General features: G+C 39.2%; 1 protein-coding gene across 3 annotated transcripts in view; it reads right to left on the bottom strand.

Moving 5' to 3' along the window:
• SLC44A1 (solute carrier family 44 member 1) overlaps positions 1-22,856 on the bottom strand; it is a 201,708-nt gene that overhangs the window by 60,255 nt on the left and 118,597 nt on the right. For all 3 annotated transcript variants that reach the window (XM_049627322.1, XM_049627330.1, XM_049627340.1), the window contains exons 8-13: positions 17,170-17,309; positions 15,074-15,260; positions 13,717-13,882; positions 11,878-12,034; positions 11,094-11,177; positions 88-225 (exon numbers count right to left, since the gene is read on the bottom strand). In XM_049627322.1, coding sequence (XP_049483279.1) covers positions 88-225; positions 11,094-11,177; positions 11,878-12,034; positions 13,717-13,882; positions 15,074-15,260; positions 17,170-17,309 — 872 coding nt within the window. The remainder of the gene's footprint in view (positions 1-87; positions 226-11,093; positions 11,178-11,877; positions 12,035-13,716; positions 13,883-15,073; positions 15,261-17,169; positions 17,310-22,856) is intronic.

The raw sequence follows: 22,856 nt of genomic DNA, 5'->3' as shown, positions 1-22,856 counted from the left end.
ATATATATATATATATATATATATATATATATATATATATATATATAAAACTTCACTGTATGTCCCAGATAACATATTTGGTCTTACCTTGCCTAGGAATAACATGAAATCCCCCACTGTGTTGATCGCAGCCACTCGTAAAGCATTCTCCACAAGAATGACAAAGGCGTCCTTGGCGGAGGTGCAGAAGTTGGTGCTGTTGATAGCTGTGGCTGTGTATGCATTCTGGACAAGGCAAAAAACAATATTTTCATTAATAAATGTGATTTTACCTCGTTAAGATATAAACCAAATACAGTGAACACACGGCTTATTCAAATAGTCCACAGTTAAACCCATGGCTTTGGTGAGGTACAGGTTAAGATTAAGTGCAAGGAAATACAAGACGTTAAAAAAAAAAAAAAGTCTGATATGGTAAAAAGAGCTTTTGGTCGGCTTAGTTTTAGTCCTTTTTAAAACACTGACATTTATTAACACACACACAGATTTTTCTAACATCCGTTAACTTCTTCCCTATCTTAGTAAATCAAACATAATTTAACCTTTCCTGGATGTCTCAGGTTCATCACTATGAATATCAGTGATGCATTATTACCATTTTAGTGATGCTTTAAAAGCTACACAAATATGTAAAAGGCATAAGGAGGCTGTGCTGTTTTATCCGGAACATCTGCCATCTCCTCTTTGGTGTTTCCTTTCATGCTGTCACTTCTCACAGCTCTTGTGGTAGACAGCCGTTTGTTGCTCCCTCCTTCATGGGAGCAGGACCCTGAATCCCCTTTGAGAAAACAGTCCTTCCCCATTCTCTTAGAGTCTGAGTCAGGGACACTACCTGTAGCTCTGGGGACAGGCCTTGATCGATGTGAGCCAATCAGCATGTTCTACCCACCTTCTCAACGGTTGGTTCAGGAACTGGTACATAAACTCATAGAGCCAATGAAAGTAAAAGATGTTCCCTGGGGCTTCTGGGAAAAAGAAGTTTCCTTTCTCTTCCATGGAACTCCTGACAAAGCAGCTCTCTGACTTTCCTGGATAGCGAGATGTGAGGGCTGCGATGGCTGTTTTGCCAACACGATGGGAAGAACCCAAAACTGCTGGGGGTCACCATGTGTGATGGAGGGTGAGGTTACCATCATGGAGGTCAGAGCAGATAGAAACCCATTACTAGCACTTGGTGACAGCTGTCACGTGGTGTCTGCATGATTAGGAACTAGCCAGATTGCTGGACTTTTCAGCCAGAGAAGCGAATACGTTGCTAAATATCTCTCCCCTCTCCTCCCACTCTCTCTCCCCCCTTTTCTTTGTCTCTCCTTTTAGGCCAGACTGAGCTAGCTTTCTGTCCCTTGTAGTACTGAGTCCCAGCTGACACACTTTTATTCCATTATACCTGCTTCTGCTCTGTGTCCTCTCTGACCCGCAGTCACAGACTCTGATTCCACCCCCCCCGCCCTTTTTACACTGCATTCTAGAAGACGGCTGGCATTTTCTGGGAAATGTGAATAAGTACTATAACATCAAATACATCTGAATCTTAGGAAGGGAAAGTTTATAGACTTTGTGGCTAAAACTTATAGTCCTGAGGAATTTTTGGTCTAGTGCCAACTTAAATTGTTGGAAAACTGCTACACACAAAGGGCTTGCTTTACACTGTGTTGTCTATAAAGTTGTGGTTTTTTTTAGCTTAAATATAGTCGACACGTGATGTTTCAGCTATACAATATAGTGATTCCATAAGTCTATAATTCATGCTATACTCACCACCAGTTAGCTACCTTTTGTCACCATATACTATTACGATACCATTGACTATTTTCCCTATGCTGTGACTTTCATCTCCAGGACTTACTCATTCCATAACTGGAAGCCACCCCACTTTAAACACTGAACTTGGGAGAGACAGCCTTTAATTTCTGAATGTTCCTACTGTATGCTTGTTAGTTAATAGGAACCTGGTATGAAGGTGAAGTTTGAGTCACAAAAATTTAATTTGCCATCGTACAATTAAATTTGTTGATTAAAAATGCAGACTATTTCAGGGCCAAGGAATGAAGACTGTACTGAGTGGGACACACTACATTTTCAGCAATGGAGCAGCAGGAAATAATGATGCTCTTTTAAAAACACAATTATGATTTTAATATACATAATTCCATGAAACAAATTGGGGTAATTTATTATCAGAATATAGTACATTATGTTTGCAGTTCTTTTTATCTCAAAAGCTAATATAGAGAGTATTTTAAAGAAATGATACTGCTAAATTATTCTGGTAGCATTAGTTTCTGCCTTGCACTCATATATGGTCATCTTATCAGTTAAAAGACAGCAGGCACCAAAGAGTTAACTATCTAACTGCAGTGGTCCACATTTCTCCATCTTCTGTATAGCTTCTTTTGAAACATTCTGCCAAATGCCTCAATGACCTCAAAATAAACTACACTTTTGATCTTATGCAATAACTGTTGAAAAATGATGGAGAACTTCCCAGGCCCAATTTATTCTCAAAGAACCAAGACCGACCACTTCTCTACACACTCACACACACACACACAAAACCATTCAAATGTATTCTAAAGTAGAGGTTGGCAAAATTGACCTGCTGCCTACTTTTGTAAAAAGCAGTGTTAATGGAACACAGCAATGTTCATTTGTTTACGTGTTGTTTAGCACAGCTGTTTTCACGCTGTAATGGCAGAACTGAGCAATTGTGACAGAGTCTGTATGGCCACAAAGCCAAAAATATTTACTACCTTGTCCTTTATAAGAAAGCTTTGCCGTCCCTTGTTCTAGAGTATTGCCCAGGATCAATATCAACCTTGTTCACGGTCTATGGAACCCATCTTCTTATCCCTTTTGAAATACGAACCCCAGTTTCTCATTTCTAGTCTTTTGGTACCTTTCTCTACGTACAACCTTTCACTATAATTCTTCAGTTCAATGACTGACAAATGTCTATAGTGATCTGAGACACAACATCCCATAAGGAAAATATCTTATTTTCCCTTATTCTGAGACATGATTAAGAGACTAATGAACCAGTTACTTAATAACAAGTTTTCAGGGGAAAATACCCTGCCATATTAACTATATATTGATTACAAGATGCTTTGTGAAATCAAAAAAAAAAAAAAAAAAGAAGGCATATAATGTCTAGAATCAGGGATATTGGAAAACCCATTTAAATCATGTAGGTACTGTCTTAAAACTTGCCTCCTCAATGAGGACCGACAACTCACTCTTAATTATGTTATTTTACCCTTCCCGGTTTGAACATGACCTTCTTTGAAAGGGACAGAAGCAAGGGAGGATCCACATACTTCCAATCTGTCCTTTGTTATCATCAGACCAGCTGACTCAGAGAGGGCCTAACACCTCCAAACCCAACCATAAAAGCTGTTTTGCTGCCCTCATTCATTTTCAGAAGAAATTATTGTTCCTCCTTTCTCACTTCTTCTCTCCCCACCTGGCCCCACACGTCCCATCTACGTTAAGAGTAGTTAATTTTTTTGTGGACATAGAAGGAGGCAGCAGTAATTTCTTCTCTCTACTCCTGCGTTCCAGCGTTGGATATGCTCACAGAAATTTAGCCTTCTTGGCAACATTCCTACAGATCTGTGCAACTCCTTTGTATTCAACCTCACAAAAAAAGTTAAGTGGATATTTTATAAGCTCTTTCTTCCACTCCCGGGGCAGGAAGATGAGCTGCATGTGACATGCAAAGGTCAAGGTGACCTCTTCAAGGAGAAAATTGTGCTACAGATCACAGCAGGGCAATGAAATCTTCTTTCACTGCTTTACCTCCTAGTCTGAAAGGATTCGCATGAAGGTTCTCAAGAAATTCTGAGTTCTTTGTGGCTTTCCCTATTAGTGTTCTCTGAACTTTCTGCTCAACTACTTGAGATTTTTTAAGCCCACCTACCTCTTCCCTGACAGCCCTCCTGATCTTGAGCTAAACTGCCCACAGAGAACCATCAATGATTAACATTTAGCCAGTGCCCAACATCTGCTCAGGCAGGATATAGGCTTAAGACTATTTAATTCCCAGAAACAACATAAAAGGTGATCACCACCCAGGAAGATTTTTAAAAGGATGACAGCACAAGTGGTCCCTGGTAAGATTTTTGTGTGACAGGATGAGGTGAAAAAGTGCTGTGGAAGAAAATGTTAGGGTTGAAGGTCACTGTGTGGGTAACCCAGGCCTGCTTGGCCACATGTCCCAGAACATAGCTTCTACATTTGTCACACCTTTCCTTTCTTAACATGTGGACCTTGAGATTCTCTTTAAATTTAAAGTCTTTATATAATAACTCACTTAATAGTGGCAAGCTAGATAACAATGGTAGGAAAAAGGGAACAGGTATGTGAAACTCTATGTGTGGATTATAAATTAAATAAGGGAAAAAGTAATTAAAATGATCCCTTTGTTATTTTGAACAAGGAATGGAGGGGGCACAAAGTCCAATCTATACCATAGATTTCATTTAGTTTGGTTCTAAATTCTTAAGAGTTTTTAAGGGAAATAAGAGTTAAAATATGCAAATCTTACATTGATTGCCTTTAAAACTATCACTTGTGTTAGTTTATAGCAGGAAACATGAAAGTTTGAGATGTTTGCGTATTCTCTGTAATAATCTATACTTTAGTCTTCCTTATGTACATAAAACCGGTATGTATTTATATGGGAAACAGGGGGATATCATGGCAAGAATGAGGCAAATTTAGATTTGAAACCTTCATCCACCTCTAGGCCATATGTTCTGCCACAAGATGCTAGTCTCAACTTTCTCATCTATAAGACAGAGGAAATGAGCCTTCCTTGTAGTGGGGAGAAAGCAATAATATATATTAAGTGCTTAGTAAAGTATCAGGTGGTAGGTGCTCAAAGAATATTCTTTGCAACTCCCACTCATACTACGTAGAGAAGAGCTTTATAATCTTACAAGCTTGGTGGCCAGAGAGCAGATACTTTCCAGTATTAAATGCTCTATCTCCAAGTGGTGTCGAAGTAAAGCAAGGCCTGAGTAATCCAATGCCCACAAAAAACAGACTCTAGTTGTAACAGTCTCTCTACCTAAAGTAAATTCTGTTAGATGAGATATGCAATCACCTTCACTGTCACATTAACACAAGCACCTGCAGAAACAAAGAACAGTTCACAGTTCATTCTGTTGATGTGCAAAGCTCCAGCACCTATGCTATAAATAATTAATGGCTTATTTTGAAAATCTAAAGCTCTTTTTTGAAGCCAGCTGTATTTTCCATGCAGTTTGGCAGTGGAGCATGGCTTTGGATTACAGGATTTCATACTGTGCTGCAAAATGACTCTGGCCTACTCTGCCTCCATATCAACACTCTTTTCTACTGCTATCCTCCCAATTCTCTAAAGCACTGCGACAAACTGGCGGCCCATGGACAAATGACACTGTGTGGCCCAAAGACCTTATTTGCCCTGGCCCACTCACTTATCTTTTATATACACACACACACACACACACACACACATTTTAATAGCAGGACATAAAATGCAAACATCCAGAATTCTGGCTTCTCTTGAAAAATTGCAAGAGTTAGAAACTGTCTATAAATCTTCATGTTGGCAAGTGTACAAGAGCTAAGAAGTGACAGCCTTCTTTGGATAGAATATGAACTCCCTATTGTACCAGTCTCCGCTACTCTCTATTGCCTTAGACCCTGTCTGCTGCACTCATTTCCATGAGTCACGTGATACGCCTCAACTGGCCCAGACAGTTTGTGTTGTCCAGCTCTGCTGAAGGCTTTTGACTTCAAGTTGTATGCTGATCTCAGGAGCGACAGCAAAAGAGAGGATAGGAGGAAAACAATGCAAACGGGCATTAACTAATTGTTAACCATTGCCAAATGGTTAGACAAAACAGATCTCTGAATGGGAGCCACTGCCAATAAAGTGTGAGCCACAGTGCCTGTAGGTGCTCAGTAAATACTGGCTGGCATTATAATTAGTATTATTATTTCACTGTATCTTATTGAACACTACAAAGATAATTTCAGAAGATAAACAGGTGATTAGACAAGAAATTTTTGAAAAATTAGAATGAGAGGGATTTGTATTATAAGACATCTGGGGTATATAATGAAGCTATAGTAACTAAATATTGGCATACTGATAAAAGCATAGGCAGATCAATGGTACAGAAAAGAAAAGTCCTGAGACATACTCAAGCATGATAGGTAAGAATTTAATACATGATCAAATTGACATTTCACAGCAGAAGGAAGAACAGGTTAATCATTAACTGGTTCTGGGATAACTGATTAAATCCCAAAACTAAAAAAGTAGGGCACCTGGCTGGCTCAGTTGGTAGAGCATGTGTGACTCTTGATATTGGGGTTGCAGCGTCATGAGTTCAAGACCCACGTTGGACATGGAGCCTCCTTATCAAAAAAAAAAAAAAAAAAAAGACTAAACTTCTAAAAAACTATAGAGAAGAGCACTAGAATAATTATTTGATCTTGGAGGTGGGGAAAATCTTTCTAAGCATCAAAGTCAAGTGCAAAACCATAAAAAAAAGTTTGAAAGACCCAACAAGAGAAAAATAAAAACCACTGCATATTAAAAAATGTAAAAGAAACCAACCCTGAACATCTAGAACTTATTCTATACTGTATAGAACTATTCCATACTACAGAACAGTCAGCATTACAGAGGACTTGCTGTGTCAGGTGCGTACTCAGAGTATGGGAGATGCCATCTTTCTGTATCCTCATGGTAATGGGCACTACAGATACTATTATTACCACCATTTTACAATTGAGGTTTATACACCGATAAAACAGTCTGTAAGTAAAGTCTGATAAGCCATTACCATGCTGCAGTGAAAAATTAGAAACTTTTTCTGAAAGCTAATAGTAAATATTTCAGCAAAAGTAACTGTTATGTTAGCATGGTGAGATCATGGGTGATGTTTTGTTTTGTCTTGGTTTTACAAGCTCCTCAGTGTTTTACATTACATTTATTTTTAGAGAAAATAGATACATCTTTAGAACAACCTCTTGTTTTATCTTGGCCAGAGCTCTCTTATCTTAGACTAAAAACCCTGGGAGTTCTTTATAAAACAATAAAATGAGGGGAGTAGGGGAGAGCTATAACACTAAGTGAGGACCAAGAGCCAGGTACTGTAAGAGTTGATTTATCTGCATTATATTTCATCCTTACCTAAAGCCTATGAGGATAGGTGTATTTTTCTCCACTCACTGAAGAAAGAAGCCGAGACTCCAAGGTTTCACTGAGCTTGCCAAACAGTTACATTGTTAGGATTGAAACACACCTTTAATATCTGGGCTCTCTCCACTGAATATCCCCCTAATTATCCATTGTGCCTTCTCCAACAAGGCTATATTAGTGTGGACTCAATCCTATGTGTATGGAACTTCATTTTCTGAAAGCAGTGATCAGTAGCAGAGACAAAAGGGATGGTGTGAACCGCCTGATATCTCAGTGCCAGCTCTGGCTTGATCTCTAGCAAAGCACTAATCTCATAACTGCCAAATGTACAGGGCAGCATTGAGAAGAATGCCGCTTCAAACACCAGCAGATCAGACTCTTAGACCCTGCTGGTTTTTCAAATTTCAGAAAAGTCCCTAGATCTCATCTATTCAGTCCTGCCATGATTCCTATCATCTTGAATACTTCAAACAGATGGGTGCCCACCCAGCTCTGAAACATTTCACAGCAACAAGGGTTTAAAAAAATTCCACTGGCAACCAATACCTATGCTTAACCTGTCATGGGAGGAAGTGTTCTAATGTCTTCAATATGTTGACCTCATTTAGAGTGAAATTCCTGTGAAATCAGGAGACATGAAGCACCCTGGGTAATCAGTCCTCATATCAGAGCATTTCATATTCCCAAACAGAACTAAGTATTAGTTCAGAATCACTCTCCCTAAACCTTCACTCATTTATTTATTCCTCTTTTAGTGCTTCTCTTGAATCTTCAAACATCAGACCTACCTAAAGATTAAAAATGCACAAAAACCGGGATGCCTGGGTGGCTCAGTTGGTTAGGCATCTGACTTCGCCTCAGGTCATGATCTCATGGTTCACGACTTCGAGCCCTGCACTGGGCTCTGGGCTGAAAGCTCAGAGCCTGGAGCCTGCTTCAGATTCTATTTCCCTCTCTCTCTCTGCCCCTCCCTTGCTCTCTCTCTCTCTCTCTCTCTCTCTCTCTCTCTCTCTCATACACACACACACACACACACACACACACACACGCTCTCTCTCTCTCAAAAATATAAATAAATAAGTAAATAAATAAATCAATCACAAAAACCTGTGCAAGAAAGACCAACTTGAAGTTCCGATATGTTTCAGGACTGTAGGTACTAAATGGCTAACTAATGTTTAGCTTGGGATTAGCTGAAAACTTTGGAATTTTTCACCTGGTTACTGAACACCTTAACATCATGTGATGTGTTCTCTTCCTTCAACATAACTGCACACCTCTTTTTTGAGATTCTTTCTTCTGGCTTTATATCAACCAATTAGTCTTTTAAAATCTGAATATTTATTCACTGATTAACAATTCATTCAGAAAACATTTAAAGACCACCTATTGTGTACCAGGCACTGTGATAGTTTCTGGAGAGACAAAAATAGGATCTCTGCCTTTAAGGAGCTAAAGGTCTAAATAAAGGTGGAGATAAAGAGGTAAACAGACAATTTCCATGTTGATGGTCTTAGTGTTTTTGCAGAGGTATGAACCAGCACTACGAAAGTTCAGCAGAGGGGCTGGGGTACTGAGGGGAGACTTCGTGGAGGTAATGCTCAGGCAGAATCATTAAGGATCAGTAGGAGTTATTCAAGTGTTGGAAGGAAGTCACTCCAGGCAGGTTTAGGAAATTGGGAGAGCAAAAGTTGCCTGTGGAAAGCTGGTAGAAACTGATAATAGAGAGCTGGGTTCAGCATCTCTCTCTGTGGATAAGCTATTTAGTGATGGGTACACAATGTAATGATGATTATTTTTATGCACCCATCAACTTTTTGATAAGGGTGACTTGGTCCCAAACCAAATTTTAAAGAACGTTAATTTTTCAGATTTCTATGGCTGTTGCTGATTATTTTAATAATGACTTTCCAAACACTTTCCATCCATACAGTATTATTATCTACAAGAACTTCTTTTACTAATGAAATGTCATGCCAGTTTTTTCATATTAACCATAGAGCTGCAATAAAGCAAACTCTAGGCAAGCTCAACACCATGGCCAACAGGACTACCATCTTTTGACTGTCCTTGAGTGAATGGAAAGTGCAATGCTGCTCTTCAATCACTGAGGGGTAAATGGTAAGAAGTCCATTTGTATCCTTGCTCTATTAGATGAGAGCACTGGTACATCACAACTGATTTTTAAGGAATGGAGAGAAGTGGTTAAAAAAAAAAAACGAAGATGAAGGAAACATGGGTAGAGTGCTTCATAGCAAGTCCCGGGTGCCCAGACACAGAACGACAGAGGACCAACCTGCTCCCTAAGAAATGTTAACCCATAATACCAATTCCTTCACTTAACCTGAGAAATGATAGCTCTTCCTCTGATAATATCTCCTAGGCCAGGATCATAGTCCTCAAGCAGCTGGACTCCCAAAAAAGTACCAGGATAGGGAGGACACTAGCTTTGAACAATAGTAGACAGCAGCAAAAAATGAGTTTAAGTGTCATAATGTCTTTCCACTAAACTAAAGCTTTCAACAGCATTCATTCATTCATTCATTCATTCATTTTTTAAAAGTAGGCTCCAGGGGCGCCTGGGTGGCGCAGTCGGTTGAGCGTCCGACTTCAGCCAGGTCACGATCTCGCGGTCCGTGAGTTCGAGCCCCGCGTCAGGCTCTGGGCTGATGGCTCGGAGCCTGGAGCCTGTTTCCGATTCTGTGTCTCCCTCTCTCTCTGCCCCTCCCCCGTTCATGCTCTGTCTCTCTCTGTCCCAAAAATAAATAAAAACGTTGAAAAAAAAATAAAAAAAAAATAAAAAATAAATAAATAAAAGTAGGCTCCATGCCCAATGTGGAACTTGAACTCACAGTTCCGAGGCTGAGAGTCACATACTCTATTGACCGAGCCAGCCGGGCGCCTCTCAAACAACATTTAAAAGAATTAAAGAAACATGGCTACAGTAGACAGATTCTTAGGGAAAATCAAAGATGAAAGGATGTAAATTAAGGTATAAGAGATAAATGTTCTTCCAGAAAGATGAACCCTAATAATATTTTATCCTCATGTTACAATTAATTAATAACGAGCCTTGGTAAGAACATATGTTACTTTTAAAAATAGGAATATGGGGTGCTGGGTGGCTTAGTCAGTTAGGCATCCGACTCTTGATTTTTGGCTCAGGTCATAATCCCAGGCTCTCTACCGAGTGTGGAGCCTACTTAAGATTCTCTCTCCCTCTGCCCCTCCCCTGCTTACATGCATGTGTGCACGCTCTCTCAAACCAATCAACCAATCAATAAATAAAAGAATATGATAGAAATAGATATACCTGATCAAGGAACAATGTACAACACCATGAGAAATATGTAACATCTTTCAGTTAAGCTCAATTATTTTATCTTGGAAAAAGAAATGATCAACCTATCTTTGAAAGTGAATGTTCAATTTATTTATTTATTTTTTCAATATATGAAATTTATTGTCAGAATGGTTTCCATACAACACCCAGTGCTCATCCCAAAAGGTGCCCTCCTCAATACCCATCACCCACCCTCCCCTCCCTCCCATCCCCCATCAACCCTCAGTTTGTTCTCAGTTTTTAAGAGTCTCTTATGCTTTGGTTCTCTCCCACTCTAACCTCTTTTTTTTTTTTTCCTTCCCCTCCCCCATGGGTTTCTGTTAAGTTTCTCAGGATCCAAATAAGAGTGAAAACATATGGTATCTGTCTTTCTCTGTATGGCTTATTTCACTTAGCATAAAACTCTCCAGTTCCATCCACGTTGCTACAAAGGGCCATATTTCGTTCTTTCTCATTGCCCTGTAGTACTCCATTGCGTATATAAACCACAATTTCTTTATCCATTCATCAGTTGATGGACATTTAGGCTCTATTTTTAAAATAGTTTACCTGATTTAAATAATTTAGGCACTTTTCAAGACACCAAAGGCAGCAAATGCAAGATTTCAGCACACATCGAGCACAAGCATTCTCCTGGAAAGGACAAAAACTTGAAATAATTAAAAACCAACATACAGAATATTCTAAATGTTAGAAAAATAAATAAAGTAAAAAAAAATCACAATCTATGTTTCAAGACCTCATACCCACCTACCCTCTTTTCCCTCAAAATGCAATGGTTAAATTATTTTTAATCAATTTAATTTGACACATATTTAGTACCTACTGCATGTAAGATAGAGTACGATACATGAGATTGGCAAGGAACTTATACTATAGTTGAAGAAAAAAAGCTAAACATAAAAAAAGGTCAGAATCAGAATATGCGATTGATACTATGAGAGTGGAGAACAGACAGAGATGACATCATCTGGGAGAAGGAAGAATCAAGGAAGGTTTCTAGGAAGAGGTGGCATATCATCTAACCCATGTTGAAATGCATGTTATCTCCACAGCCAGGGATAGGGAAGAGGTTCCAAGGAGGAAGGTGTGAATCAACACAGAGGACGAGAAGCACAGGACATTTTGGGAAACCAGGGATATGATGAATTCTGCCAGAGCACAACGTAAGCAAGAGTGTGGGACAAGGCAGAAGGAATGGATTCTACTTTGCAAGGATTATGAAGAAAACATTCACAACTATGAACTGAACATGGTTGGGAGCTTTACTACATGCAGAGCTGAGGTCTAGAATGTGACCACAGTTAAGTCCAGAAAACAATTTTCTCCTTACCTTTCCTTTGAGCTGACTGTGAATGTACATAAGGATCATTCGTGGAATTTTGACTAATGTGATAATGAAAGATCCTTTTGCCACAGTACCAAGGTGATAACGAATAAGGCGATTCACTGATGCTAAAATAGGTGTAAATGGCAGATTCCTTTTATCCCTTTTTGAAAGAAAACCAAAAAGACAATTAAAACAAAGGCTAAGTGCAGGAATGGTTTAGAGCCCAATACAGTGAAAACAGTTCATTTAAGAAAAGTCTAGGTTTATGACAAAATGGCAAAGTAACATGTAACTAATACAAATGCTATAGATGTACCAGATAAAATTAATGTTTCATTTCCCTATGATAGTTTCATGGGGTTCTTATGCTCTAAGACTTTAAATAAAATGATACTGTGCTTTGAAAGCTTTTACTAGTAAATATTTATGGAGTTAAATGTACACTCAAAAAATGAAACTTAAAAAAGATGTACAATCGAGACCTGGTACCTCATTATAATAGAAAACTGTAAGGCTTACAAGCTTATATTCGGCTCTCAAGTTAGGAAAGAGAGTCACAATACTTGTTCTGATCCAAACAAATTAAAAAGGCTTATTGTCCTTTGATGGACCTTTATATAATGCCAAAATACATAAGACACTGTAAGATTTATTCTCTGGCTAAATAGAATTGAAGTTCTATCATGACCTGCTGTTCTGATTAATTTTTTGAGAAACTTACAGAGCAGTATAAAGATTAAAATCACTGCCTCCCATTTTACTACCCACCAGAATCATCAGCTCTAACATTTTGTCATATTTGCTTCCAATTACTTTTTATTTCATTTTATTTTTTTAAATTTTAACTTGTTTTATTTTTTATTTTTTTAAATTTACATCCAAATTAGTTAGCATATAGTGCAAATGATTTCGGGAGTAGATTCCTTAGTGCCCCTTACCCATTTAGCCCATCCCACCTCCCACAACCCCTCCCGTAACCCTCAGTTTATTCTCCATATTTATGAGTCTCTTATGTTTTGTCCCCCTCCGTTTTTATATTATTTTTGTTTCCCTTCCCTTATGTTCATCTGTTTTGTCTCTTAAAGTCCTCATATGAGTGAAGTCATATGATTTTTGTTTTTCTCTGACTAATTTCACTTAGCCTAATACCCTCCAGTTCCATCCATGTAGTTGCAAATGGCAAGATTTCATTTTTGATTGCTGAGTAATACTCCATTGTGTGTGTGTGTGTGTGTGTGTGTGTGTGTGTGTATACCACATCTTCTTTATCCATTCATCCATCGATGGACATTTGGGCTCTTTCCATACTTTGGCTATTGTTGATAGTGCTGCTATAAACATGGGGGTGCATGTGTCCCTTGGAAACAGCACACCTGTATCCCTTGGATAAATGCCTAGTAGTGCAATTGCTGGGTCGTAGGGTAGTTCTATTTTTAGTTTTTTGAGGAAGCTCCATACTGTTTTCCAGAGTGGCTGCACCAGCTTGCATTCCCAATATTCGCTTCCAATTATTTAAAAAATTTTTTTTTCAACGTTTTTTATTTATTTTTGGGACAGAGAGAGACAGAGCATGAACGGGGGAGGGGCAGAGAGAGAGGGAGACACAGAATCGGAAACAGGCTCCAGGCTCCGAGCCATCAGCCCAGAGCCTGACGCAGGGCTCGAACTCACGGACCGCGAGATCGTGACCTGGCTGAAGTCGGACGCTTAACCGACTGCGCCACCCAGGCGCCCCCCAATTATTTTTTAAAGAAATGAAACTGTTTACCAGCTTCCGTTCCATTTCCTTCAAGCACAATCACTTAGATGATCTTAAGTTTTCCGACAAGTATCAATTCTCACCTGGTAAAATAGTAGGTTACCACAGCTCCTGCCACAGTCATCTGCTGACATGCTAGAATAAATTCACTGATCCAAATCAGGCCCACCACATGGTACCACCACATATACTGCAGAGGCCCAGAAACTCTGAACTCCACAAAGCCTTGGTCATTCTGAACAGCGCTGCCTAGGAAAATATCCAGGAAGGAAAGAAGAACCACATAAAGTACAAACCAAGAAATATGGCTATTGAATATAAGAGATGAAACTAATTTCCAAAAATAGGCCCCTTCCCCCAAACCACAAACTTTATGATCACAGTGCTCTTTAAATAACAGACAAAAATACTTATCACTTGAAAAGTTGTAAAGCCAGACATTGTACAATTAAGCATTTTGTTTTCCCCAAAGGCATCATATAGCTTTTAAAAGGTGCTCTATTTGAATATAGTTCCATCACATCAGTTAATTTAGGCATGAATTTTCAAACTTCAATTTTTTGGGGGGCTATTTTATTACTCTTCCAATAATTATAGACCTAAATTATTTGCAAAATACAGAAATGAATATTATATTCAATTGGTAAATGCATGCTGAATGGCCAGAGAAGTTACATACAAACTTACTACCCTTACACCACTCCTCACAATTAATTCCATTTAAGTGTAAACTTTGATATATTTTTTATATGAAATTTATTGTCAAATTGGTTTCCATACAACACCCAGTGCTCATCCCAACAGGTGTCCTCCTCAATGCCCATCACCCACTTTCCCCTCCCTCCCACCCCCCATCAACCCTCAGTTTGTTCTCAGTATTTAAGAGTCTCTTATGGTTTGCCTCCTTCCCTCTCTGTAACTTTCCCCCCCCCTCCCCCTCCCCCATGATCTTCTGTTATGTTTCCTCAGGATCCACATAAGAGTGAAAACATATGGTATCTGTCTTTCTCTCATATTAAGAGTGACTCCAACAAGTCTGAGAGTCTAACTCTGAACAGTATCATCACCAGGAATTCTACCTAGGTTCAGATCTTTTCCAAACTAGAGAATCCCAAGGAAGCAAGTTGATTTGGGCCGTAATGGGAGTTTAAGGCAGTTCCAGAGAGCTCTGCATTCATTTGTTCATCTTAGAATCAATCCAAAAGTCTGAATCAGTACTGGAGTTTACTTCAAAGCCATGAACTGGTTTAGATCTACTTTGCTAGGATGATCTAAAAATCATGAATAAGGAATGGGTTGTTGAAGAACCATAACCACACTGGTTCCGATGGCTGTTAGACCTTGGTCAATAAATGTCTTAAGAATTATAGCTGATGTTTTAAAATAGTTTAATGCAAATCAAATTCATCACTATGAGAAGGAAGCAACATAGCTTCTTACCAGCGGTGCCAAGAAAAAGAAGGGTCATGATCCAGTATGCCCAAAATAAGACAAGAGCAAAGAAAGTCCAAAAGGGTTGGAAGACTAGTAGCGGCAAGTGAATGAAGACCTTGCCAGCCACGTGGAACAAGGCGATGGTGAGAGCGACACGTTTGCGCATAACCAGCATTATCAGGAACAAGAGAACCTGTACGGAGAGAATGCAGAGAAAGGTCCCAGTTATCGCTATAAGCAGTAAAAACAGAAACTGAAACAGGGTGGAAATTCCTTCATTTCAAATCAGGGAAGGATTATTCTCTGAATCCCAATAATACTTTATCCGTCTTGCAGCACTTAGCATCCTCAACTGAATATTGAAAATGTTCTTAAAGCAGAACACAAAAGGATTTCTCAATGTATTAATAAGTCTTTCGAGTTCTTCTACCTTTCCTTTTCTACTCATGAATCAAAATGTGTTGTTTGTCCATCAAGATGAGGCTTTTAATTTATTTGAATACATACATGCTTGTCACTGTGAAAATAGGGGAGAAGACCATATGCCATGACTACAAAAGCACAGGAGGTATTTGTACCTCATTTCCTTTATCAGACCAAGAGCTCCTAGGGGCACCTGAGTGGCTCAGTCAGTTAAGCACCTGACTTGGCTCAGGTCATGATCCCACACTTCATGGGTTTGAGCCTCGCATCAGGCTATCTGCTATCAGCAAACAGACCCGGCTTGGGATCCTCTGTCCCCCCGCTCTCTGACTCTCCCCAACTCATGCAGGCACGTGCTATCTCTCAAAAATAAACATAAGAGGGGTGCCTGGGTGGCTCAGTTGGTTGTGTCTGACTTCGGCTCAGGTCATGATCTCATGGTTCATGAGTTCGAGCCCACATCAGGCTCTGTGCTGACAGCTCAGAGCTTGGAGCCTGTTTTGGATTCTGTGTCTCCCCATCTCTCTGCCCCTTCCCTGCTCATACTCTCTCTCCTCTCTCTCTCTCTCTCAAAAACAAATAAAAATCACACTCTCTCTCTCTCTCTAAAATAAGAATTAAAAAAATAAATAAATAAACATAAGAAAAAAAAGAGCACCTACAGAGCACAGTCCATGTCGCATTTACCTCCTGCCCACCCTCATCGTGGTCTGAGTGAAAGCAGGTGAACTGTACTTAAAAAAAAAAAAAAAAAAAAAAAATTGTACTGTGGGACGCCTGGGTGGCTCAGTCAGTTAAGCATCCGACTTCGGCTCAGGTCATGATCTCACGGTTCATGAGTTCGAGCCCCGCATCAGGCTCTGTGCTGACAGCTCAGAGCCTGGAGCCTGCTTCAGATGCTGTGTCTTCCTCTCTCTTTGCTCCTCCCCTGCTCACGCTCTGTCTCTCTCTTTCTCTCTCTCTCTCTCTTTCAAAAATAAACATTAAAAAAAACTATACTTAAAAATGATTAGTAAATATTTATATAATAATAACAAACAAATACCTTTTGGCACCAATGGTTTTATGGTGGCTTCATTTTTTACTTCTAAAGCTCAACTAAAAGCTTGGGATTGGTCCAAGAAGTGGTCTGAGATTGTGTTCTTTTTTTTTTTTTTCAGAGAGGAGAAGGAGACAGACCAAAGATATAAATACATATTATTTAACCACATGTTCATTAGTAATTTACTGTATAGTGCCCAGGCAGCAAAGATCACTTTAATTTGGAATAATGTTGTTAAAAGTTTAAAAAGGAAAAATTAAAGTTTAAAGGGAAAACATGGGAAGATAATTAGCAAACAGGTAAATGAAATGATATGTGTATTTCTTAACATACTTTAGTAAAGAAACCCATTTTTTAAAGGGAATTGTATTATGAAAATAATATGTTCTTCCTAACAAATGATAATGTGAATATTCTAAGTGAAAATCCTCTCTCAACAAGCGGGCAGTACAGAATAAAACGTTCCATTAGGAAAGCCTTCTGAAGACTCTTTAGTGTTCCATACCATGGGGCAGTTTTTATCTAAGGGAGATCGGGGTTAGGCATGCAATAGCCAGAGGTGAGTTTCTGCTTCATTAATGATCCCTGTGAATAAAAACACAAACCTAGAAGATACCTGGCCCAAGTCCATACTCACTGTGAATACTGTGGCTGAAATGGCATAGATGAGGAGAGCCCGAAGATTGTCTTCAGCTATCTGAAGCTGTTCAGGAATAACTGTTTCTTTGGGAGACTTTCTTTGCTTTGCATACAGCCACCATAGTACACCTGTGCCACCTGGGTTCAAAAAACAATTGTTTTGGAAATAACTAGCACAAGAAAATGTGTTAACATTAATCTTCACTTTCCTGGACCCTTCCTACATAACACCGGGGGACTAACATGGCAACAATCCATTTGGCTGGGAGGTGTGTGGCTGTAACTTTTTGCAGGCATAAGTGGAGCTCCATTTACTCCATTTTCATCATGCACACTAGGTTACTAAGACATCTTTCAGTGTATCAAATAAACATCCTTCAACTGTATCTATTTTTGGCTCTGAAGCTCAGAGAGAGCCTACAAAGACAGGCACCCCGAGAGGAACTGATCATAAAGAGACTCAGCACCTGTTGAGAGCTGGGGAGTTTGTAGGAAGCAAGTAAGGGTCACAGAAATCAGCAATGAAGCTGAGGAAGGCAAAGATCTTTTCTATTGGGCCATCACAAAAACCCCCCTGCCTCGTGCTGAAACAGTTATGCAGTTGATTCAGTATCAATGAGCAAATGAAGATCAAAGAACTGGTTCCCACCAAAAGTGGGAAAAAGATAGGAAATCTTTGATAGCTTAATAGAAGTGTGTGCCAGAGATGGGAGTTGTTCTCCTCATCACTGGTTCAGAGTCCAAGAACTAGACAGAAGAGGGGGGGGCAACCCGCCTCCACAGAAGAGGGTTGCATCAGACACCTTCATTCTGAGTGCCCAGAGCCATCTACCCATCTAGGTACTGGGGACAGAGCTGTGAACAAAACCCAGTCCCCACCCTTGTCCTCCATGGAGCTTATACAGTAATAAGGAAACAAACAAACAAATAAATAAGGAAGTAAGTAAAAATAAAGAATATGAAGTCTAAGAAAAAAAAGTCACTTTTTAATAGGGATAGAAAGTGCTGGGGTTAGGAAAGCATTGTGAGAAGATGAGTAAGAAAGGTCTCAGTGGTGAGATGATATCTGAGCAAAAGAATCAAAGACAGGGAGAAAACAATCTATAAATCTAAGGAAAGGGGTGCCTGGGTGGATTAGTCGGTTGAGCCTTTGACTTTGGCTCTGGCTATGATCTCATGGTTCGTGAGTTTGAGCCCTACATCAGACTCTATGCTGACAGTGCAGAGCCTGCTTCAGATCCTCTGTCTCCCCACCCCCACCTCTCTCTCAAAAAGAAATAAAAACATTAAAAAAAACCAAAAACAAACAACATCTAAGGAAAGGATGTTCCAGGCAAGAGGTCATAGCAAATTCTAAGATGCTGATATGGGACCATGCCTGGCAGGAGAGAAAAGAGGAGGGCCACTGTGGCTACAGCAACTAGCAAGGGGCAGAGCAGGAAGAGCTGTGGGCTGGGGGGCACCGGGCACCAGATCATACTGTCAGGCCTTGTAGGCCATGGTAAGGAAATGGAAGATTCAGAGTAAAGATATGTATGTGTGGGCAGACAAGATAAACGTCTGGGAGAAGACAAATAGGGCTGAGATCTGTGCAAATCAACGTGACTTCCACCTGTGCTCAAGTAAACACTGAATAGTGTCAAAGGGAAATTCCAACTCTACCTGGTGGCAAATAGCAAGCGAGAATTATTTTCTACTGAAGATGAGTAAACAAACTTCAACAACCACCAGTCTATGAAAAACATTTGAAAAAGGGAAATATTTCCATTTTGAAATCTTAAAGAAAATTGTAGCAGCCTCAAAAAAATGGAATAAAATATGTTCTCTGCAAACAGGAATAAAAAGTGAGGAGAGGAAAGGCAAACAGAAATGAGAAAGAAAAACAGAAAACAGAATGAGCTAATAATGAACAAGGAGGATACGGTCCACAACAGCCGCAGCAGACATCATTTATTAAACATGTAAATCTGTGTCGGGGGGGCACCTGGGTGGCTCAGTCGGTTAAGCACCCAACTCTTGATTTCCACTCAAGTCATGATCTCGAGGTTTTTGAGTTTGAGCCCCGTGTCAGGAGCTGCGCTAACAGCATGGAGCCTGCTTACGATTCTCTCTCTCTCTCTCTCTCTCTCTCTCTCTTCCTCTCTCCTTCTCTTTCTCTCTCTCAAAATAAATACACTTAAAAATAAATAAATAAATAAATTTGTGTCAGGAACCGTACAACAGATGTGACCAAACTGAATCACTATGATACTATTAAGTAGGTAATACAAGTCCCATCTTATACATAATAAATACAATCGAAATTCAGGAAAGTTAAGTAACATGCCAAATGTCACATACCAAGAAAGTGGCAGAACTGGAATTCAAATCTACTTTTATTATAAAAAATTCTCCATATATTATAAACTGAATGTTTGTGTCCCCGTAAAACTCATATATTGACATCCCAATCCTTAATGTGATAGTTGGTATTTGGAGTTGAGTGTTTGGAGGATGATGAGGTCATGAGAGTGGAGCCCTCATGAATGGGATTAGCGCCCTTATAAAGCAGACCTCAGAGAGCTCCTCCCCGCTTGCACCACGTGAGAACATAGCAAGATGATGGCTGGATACAGGAAGCCAGCCCTCGCCAGATACCGAACCTGCACATGCCTGGATCTGGCCTTCCTAGCCTCCAGAACTGTAAGAAGTAAATGTTCCCTGTTGATAAGGCATCCAGTCAATGGTACTTTGTAATAGCAGCCCAAAGTGACTAAGACACCATCACTAGAACTGGATACAAAGGTCACAAGTAGAAATGAAAAGAAATATGTCTGGGAGAAGGAAGAACCGGAATAATAGAAAGAAGTAGTCAAGTACAGAACCAGCAGTGAGGAAAACTAAATCAGTGATATGGAAGATACGCTCGAAGAACACTTCCTGAATACAAGGAAAATGTTATCAGGATTAAAATAATTTAGAAGATGATAGCAAAAGAATGAACAATGGTCCTAAGAAGAAAACCACTAGAACAGAAACAATAATCAAATACAGAAATAAGAAAACTTACTTCTGTGTTGGAAAATAATCTGCGCCCCCCCCCCCCAAAAAAAAGAGATCATAGGCAAACTTAAAGATTCAGAACTAGATAGAAACTTTAAATTATAAGAATAAGTTAAGGGGTGTCTGGGTGGCTTAGTCGGTCAAGCGTCTGATTCTTGATTTCAGCTCAGAAATAAAATTAGACTGGTCTCCAAAAAGTAAAGTACAGACACTGGGAACGTGTTGCACCTCAAGAATTTTACATGCAACAGATTCAATATTCACATGTAAGGCAAAAATAATCTTAGATAATCAAGAGTTGAGAAAATATACAACCCACAATTGCCTCGTGAATAAGTTACTCGAATTCAGATTCTCATCAAAACAAAGATGAACCAAAATTAAGAACTCAAGAATGAAGTTTTATAAAAATAGTTCTCACTAAAACTAGGACAGAAGAATGTAATAAACTTAAATGTAATTATGAAACATTTCAAGGCAAAGCAAAAATTCTTTAAAAGGGTACAATGTATTAAATAATATTTTAATTTTAAAATAACCTGATTGCAAAAACACAGATTATTTGGTAACAGTTATAAAGTGGGAGACAGGTTGGAAAGAAAGAAGTTTATGTTGAATTTAAACGAGGTGGAGGAAAACTCAACACATACTCCTTCATTTCAGCCTTTAAAAATTACAGAATTAAAAAAAAATTATTTAATGTTTATTTTTGAGAGAAAGAATATGAGCGGGAGAGGGGCAGAGAGAGAGAGGGAGACACAGAATCCAAAGCAGGCTCCAGGCTCTGAGCTGCCAGCACAGAGCCTGATACGGGACTCAAACTCACAAACCGTGAGATCATTACCTAAGCCGAGATCAGACACTTAACTGACTGAGCCATCCAGGCACCCCTAAAAATTATAGAATTTAAAAATTTTATAGGATAGAATTCTATAGAATGAGCCATTCAAAAATTATAGGATTCTAGATTAAAGAATATTTTCTGAAAATGTATAGGTTACCAACTGTAGAAGTAAAAAATAAAATATATGTTGGGGTGCCCGGGTGGCTCAGTTGGTTAAGCGTTCGACTATTGACTTCGGCTCAGTATCTCATGGTTCATGAGTCAAGTCCGACATCAGGCTCTGCTCTGGTAGTGCACAGCCTGCTTGGGATTCTCTCTCCCTCTCTCTTTGCCCTTTGCCACCCCCTTCAAAGTAAATAAATAAACATTAAAAAAATTACTAAAAAATACACACACACACACACACACACACACACACACACGGCATATATATATATGCCATTCAAAGCAAGGGTGACAATAACCAAAGAAAGCACAATCCATATTGTAAAGATAGGGAAAACAACGTAAAAAAGCACAGACTTAAGGAAAACATAAAAGAGATGACATCAGTAAGACCAAACATAGCAGACAGGATCATAAGTGTAATGGGGACAAACTCCCCTAATAAAAAAGTTTCACAATGAGTTAAAGTATTTCATTTTAAAAAGCAGTGAAAAAAAGCATTAAAAAAACTATATATATATATATATATATGTACATGTATATATATATCTGTATTATATATATGTATTCTGAATACATTATATATACATGTATATATATGTGTATATATATATATACATATATATATATATATGTGTGTGTATTCTGAATTTCAAGTTGCTAATAGTGGTCAACAGAAGGGAAGTAGGGTTCGTGAAAAATTTTAAAGCAAAAGTAAATTCTCTTTAAAGAAAAGAGGTGGTATGTGAAAATAAAACTTTTGTCTTTTTTTATATTTCTATTTTCTTTTTTTTTATTTTTATTTTTTTTAATTTTTTTTTCAATGTTTTTTATTTATTTTTGGGACAGAGAGAGACAGAGCATGAACGGGGGAGGGGCAGAGAGAGAGGGAGACACAGAATCGGAAACAGGCTCCAGGCTCCGAGCCATCAGCCCAGAGCCCGACGCGGGGCTCGAACTCACAGACCGCGAGATCGTGACCTGGCTGAAGTCGGTCGCTTAACCGACTGCGCCACCCAGGCGCCCCTATTTCTATTTTCTACCACAGAAGTAGTTAGATACCATGAGTAGGTGTCACATTTATGATTGGGAGGGGGGAGAAATTATTATTTTCAAAAAAGACAATAAACACACAAATCCCATAAGGTTTCATTAGAAATAGTAAAACAGGGGCGTCTGGGTGGCTCAGTTGGTTGGGCATCCGACTTCGGCTCAGGTCATGATCTCGTGGTTCGTGTGTTTGGGCCCCGCGTCGGGCTCTGTGCTGACAGCTCAGAGCCTGGAGCCTGCTTGGGATTCTGTGTCTCCCTCTCTCTCTGCCTCTCCCCTGCTCATGCTCTGTCTCTCTCTCTCTCTTTCAAAAATAAATAAACATTAAAAATTTAAAAAATAGTAAAACAAAAACATTAAACAAAATAGAATGCCAATAGAAAAATGAGTAATGAAATTTTACACACATAAAATTATCCTGCCAGAAATATTTTAACCAGAAAGAATTTCAACACCTTAGAATGGTAGATTCAGGCCTTTAAAAAGTCCAAGATAAAAGCAAAGGGGTCCCTTCCTCTGCCAGGCAGGGAACACTGAAAGAATCAAGTGAAAATTAAAGAACAAGAAGCAGAACAGAGCCTCAA

The sequence above is a fragment of the Panthera uncia genome, chromosome D4 (assembly GCF_023721935.1).
Source record: "Panthera uncia isolate 11264 chromosome D4, Puncia_PCG_1.0, whole genome shotgun sequence".
NCBI classification, from domain to species: domain Eukaryota; kingdom Metazoa; phylum Chordata; class Mammalia; order Carnivora; family Felidae; genus Panthera; species Panthera uncia.
Note: the sequence above shows the minus strand (reverse complement) of the source record. Positions and strands in the feature narration are given on the sequence as shown.